This window comes from Oryza glaberrima, chromosome 5 (genome assembly GCF_000147395.1).
Source record: "Oryza glaberrima chromosome 5, OglaRS2, whole genome shotgun sequence".
In the NCBI taxonomy this organism is placed as follows: domain Eukaryota; kingdom Viridiplantae; phylum Streptophyta; class Magnoliopsida; order Poales; family Poaceae; genus Oryza; species Oryza glaberrima.
In genome coordinates, this window is record NC_068330.1 from 15,920,233 (window position 1) to 15,929,136 (window position 8,904).

General features: G+C 44.8%; 2 protein-coding genes and 1 non-coding gene across 3 annotated transcripts; 2 read left to right on the forward strand and 1 right to left on the reverse strand.

Moving 5' to 3' along the window:
• Nucleotides 1-47: 47 nt before the first annotated feature.
• TRNAR-CCU (transfer RNA arginine (anticodon CCU)) lies at nt 48-120 on the forward strand. Its single transcript has one exon. It is a non-coding gene; the product is annotated as a tRNA-Arg (tRNA).
• A 2,181-nt stretch (nt 121-2,301) lies between these two features.
• On the forward strand, nt 2,302-4,818 carry LOC127772775 (annexin D3). The gene is made up of 4 exons (XM_052298745.1): nt 2,302-2,651; nt 2,976-3,121; nt 3,221-3,775; nt 4,473-4,818. Exons 1-4 carry the CDS (start codon nt 2,432-2,434, stop codon nt 4,674-4,676), a joined length of 1,125 nt encoding a protein of 374 aa, XP_052154705.1. The 5' UTR covers nt 2,302-2,431; the 3' UTR covers nt 4,677-4,818.
• A 96-nt stretch (nt 4,819-4,914) lies between these two features.
• LOC127772777 (mitochondrial fission 1 protein A-like) lies at nt 4,915-8,014 on the reverse strand. Its single transcript, XM_052298747.1, has 5 exons — nt 7,686-8,014; nt 6,945-7,074; nt 6,737-6,858; nt 5,576-5,639; nt 4,915-5,166 (listed from the first exon to the last, which is right to left on the reverse strand). The coding sequence occupies exons 1-5, from the start codon at nt 7,776-7,778 to the stop codon at nt 5,081-5,083; spliced, it is 495 nt and encodes a 164-aa protein (XP_052154707.1). The 5' UTR covers nt 7,779-8,014; the 3' UTR covers nt 4,915-5,080.
• Between the last annotated feature and the right edge of the window lie 890 nt (nt 8,015-8,904).

An 8,904-nucleotide genomic window follows, 5' to 3' on the forward strand; every position in this document is an offset into this window, starting at 1 on the left:
GTACATATAAGAGTTTAATAAAGAAAATATAAGTCAATCCAATAACAGCGCCTGTAGCTCAGTGGATAGAGCGTCTGTTTCCTAAGCAGAAGGTCGTAGGTTCGACCCCTACCTGGCGCGTTGTTTTCAAATTATTTCTTTTTCATATTTTTTTCAACAAAGTTTTGCAACTAAAATGGTTGGTTTACAACGTGTCGCGGATGATATAAAAATTATATATTGCAACTAAGTGGTTGGCCATATATTTTTTTTCTATGAAGTTATGCAACTATGTGATTCGACTACAATGTGTCAGTTATAGATAATTATTTCTTTTTCATATTTTGCAACTAAGTGGTTGGTCTACAATGTATGCAGATGATATGAACAAGTTGATGAATCCTCCTCCTAATTAAGTAAACCACGTGAATATATAAAAAGGTAACAAATGCATATTGGTTACTACTTACTAGTAGTTTTTTAAACTAAACCGGCAGGAGAACTGCCAATTATATTTCATTAAGCAGGAGTAAAAACCCAGACGGGTTACAGAAAAAGAAAAAACAACCTCTCGGCGAGTAGAGACTCGCCAAGCCTTTCCACCGTGGCCGGTACAACCACACAGCACACGGAGCTCCACACCACTCTAGCCAAACTATCAACGAAATGATGGCAGAATCCAATGATGAACATCGATGTCGAGATGCTGAAGAGGCGGCACATAGCATTGACATCACAAGGCACGTGTCATCGTTGCCGAGCTAGCCGCCCAGCGACCCAGCAGCTCCGACTCCACGGCAATCATGGCATCATTGTAGGCATCGCCAAACCGAGCAAAGCAACACCAAGCTCATACTTTGGACATCAGCCAAGCCCTTGAAGCGCCAAAGCCTGTACTAGCAACACCCACATCCCTAGAGAGAAACTGCAAATGTTATCGTTGCCAAGCTTCATCGCACCCCAACGACATAGCAGCTCCGACTCCACCCGACAGAGACAAATGAAGAAGCTGGATGCCACCAATACAAGAAAGGAACCAAGAAGGAGAAGGCCTCGCCAAGCACCTAGGCATCTAGCGCATCGAGCTGACACAGGAGTCCAGCAGCGGCAAATGGTGCATGGGTAAGGTTCTCCAAGATGATGCCCCCAAGGAGGATACGACGTGAAACGCCGCCATCGCCCGTCCGGAAACCGGATCACAGTTTTTACCTCGAGACTGGTAGCGGTGGAGAAAACGCTATAACGACGCCTCCAAGAAGGGAATGACGCCAAAGGCGCCACCATCGTCGTGCCAGCCAAAGGCTAAGCAAGGCTTTCGCCAAAGATTTCGTCCAACGCCACCACCGACCCACACAACAACCGTTGCCGAACCACCACATCATCTCATCAGCCACCAGTTAGCCCAGTTCACCACCCCACGGCTCAGGTAGGTTCACGGCCTGCTCCCGCACGTCGCCATGGCACCGTCGTCCTCTGCACAAACCGTCGCGTCCACCCTCTCCCGAAGCTCCCCACGGCCAGGACAGGATCTAGCCATAGGAGGGGAGGAGCTCCACGAGGTGGGTTTTTTAAGCCGCCCGAGAAGAAGAGACGTCGCTGCCGCCAACTGCTTCCCCGTGCACACAGGCCAGAGAAGTAGCAGTTGACGCACGTCCGCGAGCCGCCGCCGCGGCCGCCGCCACCGCCTCCTCCGCACGGCCCTCGCGCCGCGGTCGCCACCGCCGCCGCCTCCTCCGCGCGGCCCTCGCGCCGCGGTCGCCGCCGCCTCCGCCGCCGACCCGCGCGTCCAGCCCAGATCCGGCCAAGGGAGGGCCGGATCCGAACTCGACGGCGCCGGATCTGGCCGTCCTCACCGAGCTGCGCCTCTCGTGCTCCGGTCTCATCGGCGCCCCAACCACTTGACCAGGAGTGAGGGGAAAGGGAGAGCCCCGCCGCCGCCGTCTTTGCAGCCTGCTCAGGCGGCGGCGAGGCGGGGGAGAGGAGGGAGAGGGAGGGGGCGATGATGGGGTTTCGCCGCTCGCATCGCCCCTGGGGCGGAGCGACCGGGCGTCAATCGAGCCGAGTTATATACTACAGTTTAGGAACAAAAGCCTTCAAAGATATGTTTAGGTAGCACTTAACACAATAATTATTTGCATTTTTAGAAGAGACATGACAATAAAACCAAACTGACCAAGGAACCAACCGGGCAACCATTACACAAAAACAAAAAAATGTCCCAGCTTGTCCATGATTGCAAACGGTATTCAATCAATCACTATCACTTACATACACAATCAAACACTTCACCAAGATCATAAAATGAGTAAGGGAAAAAAAAACATCATGGAAAATACCATGAAATACAAATGGAAAAATAGGGTAGAGCCCAGAGCATTGGATGTGCAGATTAAGCTGCTACTAGCATTCAAGTTTTTTTCAACTCTGCTGCCGTAGGAGGCGTGTGTGTGCCATGTGTTGCTGGTGCTGCTGCCTGGACTGCATCCATAACATACCTCCACTCAATCTCCTCTTCCTCCATTTCTCCCCCCATTCTCTCTCCCCCTCAGCTGCTTCTGCAGGTGGAGGAGAAGAAGCAGCAGCAGCTGTTGCTCCCATGGCTTCCATCTCTGTCCCAAACCCAGCTCCTTCACCCACAGAGGATGCAGAGAGCATAAGAAAGGCAGTGCAAGGTACAAATGCACTCTTCAATCTCTTTGTACATCATGAACATTTAGGATTTGAATCTGTTTCACATTAATATAAACTTAAAATCACTGAATGCTGAACACTGTTCTTTGCCAAACCCTGTTGCTTTTCATGCCATTGTTATTGTTTTCATCTCAAGTGTTTGCGAGTAATTAGTTGCTACTATTCCAGTTCATGTGGAAGAGACAAGAAATTTGTTTCTTCGATTTGGTCATGGATTAGCTAAGCATGTTCTATATAGCTCTGAAACAACTGATGATTTCAAAATCGAAGATTTGAATTGTTTTTTCGGTTGAACTGAATCAAAGGATGGGGAACGGACGAGAATGCGCTGATCGAGATACTCGGCCACCGGACGGCGGCGCAGCGGGCGGAGATCGCCGTCGCCTACGAGGGCCTCTACGACGAGACCCTCCTCGACAGGCTCCACTCCGAGCTCTCCGGCGACTTCCGTGTAATTGGCCCTGACCCTGGCGACCTCGCCGGCGGGCGGCGGCGCCATTGATGGACTCGAGTTCTTGATTGATCTCTCTCTCTCTCTCTTGCCGTGCAGAGCGCGTTGATGCTGTGGACGATGGACCCGGCGGCGCGGGACGCCAAGCTGGCCAACGAGGCCCTGAAGAAGAAGAAGGGCGAGCTCCGCCACATCTGGGTGCTCGTCGAGGTCGCCTGCGCGTCGTCGCCGGACCACCTCGTCGCCGTCAGGAAGGCCTACCGCGCCGCCTACGCCTCGTCGCTGGAGGAGGACGTGGCGTCGTGCTCGCTGTTCGGGGACCCGCTCAGGCGGTTCCTGGTGCGCCTCGTGAGCTCCTACCGGTACGTCGGCGACGGCGGCGGCGGCGGCGTCGACGGCGAGCTGGCGATCGCCGAGGCGGCGGAGCTGCACGACGCGGTGGTGGGCAGGGGGCAGGCTCTGCACGGCGACGACGTCGTCCGCATCGTCGGCACGAGGAGCAAGGCGCAGGTCGCGGCGACACTGGAGCGGTACAGGCAGGAGCACGGCAAGGGCATCGACGAGGTCCTCGACGGCCGCCGCGGCGACCAGCTCGCGGCGGTGCTCAAGGCCGCGCTCTGGTGCCTCACCTCGCCGGAGAAGCATTTCGCAGAGGTAAACTAAATCGAACGTCCTCGATTCTTTTTTAAATTGATACTGAACTGGTTTTTACATGTAACTTACGGCTATTCTAAATCAGCCCCACTTAAATCAAGAAATATAATTAACATATAATTAATTGAATATTAAGTAACTAGTTAGGGTGTGTTAAGTTCCTGAAAAAAGTTACAAGTTTGGGGAAAGTTGAAAGTTTGGAAAAAAAGTTAAAAGTTTATGTGTGTAGGAAAGTTTTGGATGTGATATGATGTGATGGAAAGTTGGAAGTTTAGGGTAGTTGGGGTGAACTAAACACGGCCTTAATTAATTGAATATTAAGTAATTAGTTTAGTACGAGACATACTATTTAACGGTTTGAAAAATTACCGATTATAACCATAGAAGCAGTCAAACCAAAACGTAGTTCCCTTAAACTTAATATTTCCTATGTCCCATTTTAAATACAGTAGTGAGTTTCTATGTCTGACGTTTGACCATTGTCTTATTTAAAATTTATTTATAATTAGTATTTTCATTATTATTAGATAATAAAACATAAAGAGTACTTTACTTATTTAATTTTTTAATTAAATCTTAAATAAAACATACGGTTAAATATTGTACACGAAAACATTCGATTACAATTAAATGAGGCCGAGTTAGTACTAGCGAACATTGGAGCAAAGTCTTACTCAGTCTTTTCTCTTCTTCAAAGGTGATCCGGACATCGATTCTAGGGCTTGGCACCGACGAGGAGATGCTGACGAGAGGGATCGTGTCGCGGGCGGAGGTGGACATGGAGAAGGTGAAGGAGGAGTACAAGGTCAGGTACAACACCACGGTCACCGCCGACGTCCGCGGCGACACGTCGGGGTACTACATGAACACACTTCTCACCCTCGTCGGCCCTGAGAAGTAGCCATGTAGCAGCTTGGACATTATATTGCTTGCTCATTTGATTTGAACAAAGTACGCCGTGTGATGATGCGGCTATTAGTGGAATGCGAGTAGGATTGATATTGTTTTCGTTGGGTGGATTAATAATGGAGCATGTTTTATCGCACCGTGGTGTATCCAACACTTGTTTTCAGACAATACTATCGATGTTTGATCAGAATCAAGCCAGAGGTGCTTGAAACTAGTGACAATAAAACCAGTGAGAAAAAAAAAAGGAAAGGTACATGTTGCATCCGGAGTACCATGGTCATCAATTCGTTTTATGCACATTACTGTGGCGATTCTCGACTGGAATACCACGAATTGAAAAAAGAACAAACAAGCCAAACATCTACTTGGTTACTACATCAGCAAGCAGATGTCATCTCACTTCTTCCTTGCAGCAATAGCTGCAATCCCACCAACCAGAAGTCCAACAGCAGTTGTGGCGATGCCTATTCCGATCAGACCATCTGCAGATAACGCATGCAGATGTTTAGACTGAATTATCATAAAATAAGTTGTTGTCCCAGTGAAAATGAGGAAAAATAAATAAATGTTCGATTTGTGAGACAATCCATCACGTAGCTCAATACAAAACCAATAATATAGGATATACTCCCTCCGTATTTTAATGTATGACGCCGTTGACTTTTCGACTAACGTTTGACCATTCGTTTTATTCAAATTTTTTGTGCAAATATAAAAATATTTATGCCATTCTTAAAGAATATTTGATGACGAATGAAGTCATAATAAAATAAATGATAATTACATAAATTTTTTGAATAAGACGAATGGTCAAACGTTGAATAAAAAGTCAACGGCGTCATACATTAAAATATAGAGGTAGTAACTGGAACAAATTTCTCAATGTCTCACCTTTGGCAATTTTATCTTCTATAGCCTTCCTGAGAGACAAAGCCTGCCTCCAATCAGGTTGAATCTGCAAGGAAAGCAAGTTATATAGATTAATTCAGGAGACACCAAGCCACAAACCAAAACATGTTGAAGCACAAGGAAAGCAAGTTACATATAAAACTCACGTTTCAGTTGGTGTACAGAACAAGCACAATGGTTTTACAAGGATGCTCACATGAAAATGTTCTTGCCTACTAAGATTAAAACTTTCAATGCCATTTGCATTGTGAACATAGGTCAGGCAAGAAAACAATACAAGCACTAGGAAGACCAAGTAAACATTCCCATGACTACATAATCATCAAACCAAGCAAACTTAAGAAAACAATGCTGAGCAAATCACCACGATCTGTCAACATATAGCACAGCACAGCACAGCAAGATAACCAAAATCCTGAAAAACATCTTCAGCGGAGTTATGAAGTTGCAATTATGATAAAGATGAGCAATAGCATATTGGAGACAAGCAATTTTATAATTTCAGTTTCAGCCAATGCCCCTAAATCTCTCAAAAGATGCAAAGAATAGTAAATTCTGAAAGGGTCTCGATGTATTAGCAGCTAAGGCATCCCCACCAAGCATGAGCTGAAAAGCAATGAGCTTAAACTCATTAACCTTGCTTAGCTGGAATTGGGTTACAAGTAGAAGGGTGAAATTAACACATCATATTGGAGAGCTTATTGATTTGCATAACAGCAAACTTTGTGTCGACTAGTCTGGTGAGGCAAATATTTTAAATAACAATCCAGATCAACGAAGATAATTTCCGATGCCTACTCAATTGGAAAAACCAGAAACCATACATAGTGTAGCCAACATGTGTCAACTTTGGCTGTGAAAATTCAGTGAAAAAGGATGACAAGCTTAAAGTCAACCTGACTTCCATTGCATCATATGGCACAAAAACAGCACTATTACGCTAGCAATCGAACAGACTTGCACAAACAATTTCAAAGTTTGTTTTGCAGTCACCTAAGACCGAATAATTCAATGCAACACTCTATCCTGTTTTGATAGCACAAAAACTAACTGACATGAAAGTTGCTTCCAGGAAAAAAACAACAACATTAAGGAATATGAATTATACCAATGAATCTACAAGCTAAAAATTTGCACACATACCTCCAAACAACGGTCCACAAGCTGCCGACTTCTTGGGTAGTCACCATTTCTGTAGTGTCCAACCGCCAGCAGATATAGCTTCTCCCTAGTCTGCAGTGGGCTGTTGGATTGACCTAATGATGCTGTGAAAACAAAACGAAATTGATCAAAACAGATTAGGCTGCAAAAATTATGTTTAGATTATCGAAAACAAAACAAGATATGAGACCTTCAAGCATGCCTATTCCACGATTTACATCCTCCTGGTTCTTGGAATGCACGAGGGCCCAAGACAGCCTCATAATGCTATCACTCTTCTGCTCTTCATTTGCAGCCTCAGCTACCTCCCTTTCACAGCCCTAATAAAACATACAACCATAGAAACTCTGAGCGCGAGCTTGTAAGCCTAAACATTACTTATTTGGAATGTATCTAGTAACAAACAGGGTAATGATTTTTTTTTTTTTTTTTTTTTTTGCAAAGTGAGACTGATATGTGCATTTTCTTAGCCAATAGTTGCAGCGATGATTGAATCAGATAGTTCCAGTGTTACTCTTCAGATTGTGAACCGCTAAAAAGGAATCAAAATCACACAGCTCAAGAAAGAGAAGCCGCCTTGACTCATCCGCGTTGCAACAAACAATCACGCGAGCTAATCACGGGCAGCCGACGGCGTCATGATGGAACAGATTAGCCACTGTAAAATGGGGGTAGGCTTGCCACGCCGCCTAAACTAAGCACGCCCACCTCTCCATTCGATCGTTCGCTCCCATCTCCCCCCAAATCTTCGCACAGCGCTACACCCAGTACAACCCTCCAATCCTCGGAGTTCGCTAATCCTCAAGCACCGCGCGCAGGATCTCGCTAGAACTAAAACCACCCCCCCATTAAATTAAATTAGAGTAAGAGAAGAAAAGGCTCCACAGCAGCAGTGGATTCGAAAGGGTTGGGAGGTAGGTGGTTGTCTCACGGCGATGATGTCGCGGGTGCACCAGGGGATGGTGTCGCCGCCGGAGAAGAAGCTCCCCACCGACTCGACGAGCTTCCCGATCTTGGCCTCCATCGGGGAGAGGGGGTGGGCAGGGGATGGGGCCGATCTGGAGGAGGAGGAGGAGGGAGAGGAGAGCAAGCACGGCGGCGGCGGAGGGCGAGGCGACGGGGGCAGCAGCGGCGGATGCGAATCCGGTGGGTGGGAGGGAATGGATTTGGGTGCAAGTCTTGAGTCGCGTCGCGTGGGTTTTGTTTGTTCGATTCGCTGCTGCTGCTTCTTCTTCTTCGGCGCTAAGAAAGAAGGGGAGGAGAACTTCCGGCGACTTCTCGCCGTCGCACGTGGGTCCCGCGTTTAAGGCACTGTTTAATTCAACACAGTACTATTATAATCTCAATTATTAGGACTAAGATGAAATAAACAGATAGTTTATTATAATGGATTATTACAATTTATAAACTATAATCTGCAAATCCACTATAAAGGTGTTTTTTAAAAATTATTGGGTGGCTAACATCTATCTATCTATCTATTATCTATTATATTATTAAAACAGCTTTGAAAGGAGGCACCATGTTCACTGTGTAGGGCTAAAAATTCCCACATTAATCGGAGAAAAAGAAAAATAAGAGTCTAAATAGAAATACAGTTTAAAAATAGCTGAAAATCGGAATTAAATATAAGCAATATGAAAAGAAGAGTCCGTATAAAAACCTAATACGAGATTAATCAAAATCTAAAATAAAAATAAAATAAAATCTGAAATTAGAAAAGAAAAGGAGAGTCCAAGTAGTAATACAATTTAAAATAACTGAAATTAGGAATTAAAAATAAGAAATATTGAGATAAGAGTCCATATAAGAATCCAAAACGAGATTAATTAATATTCGGAATAAAAATAAAAATAAAATCTGAAATTAGCAAAAAGAAAAGAAGAGCCCAAGCAAGAATACAATTTAAAATTAATTGAAATTCAGAATTAAAAATAAGCAATATTGAAATAACAATCCATATAAGAACCCAATACAGGATTAATTAAAATTCAGAATAAAAAATAAAATAATATCCAAAACTACAAAACTAAAAGAGAGTTCAAGTAGGAATATAATTTTGAAACACCTGAAATTCAAAAATAAAATATAAAAATATAAAAAGAAAAAAGATTTTTAAAAAATAAATTCTGAAATTATAAAAAGGAAAA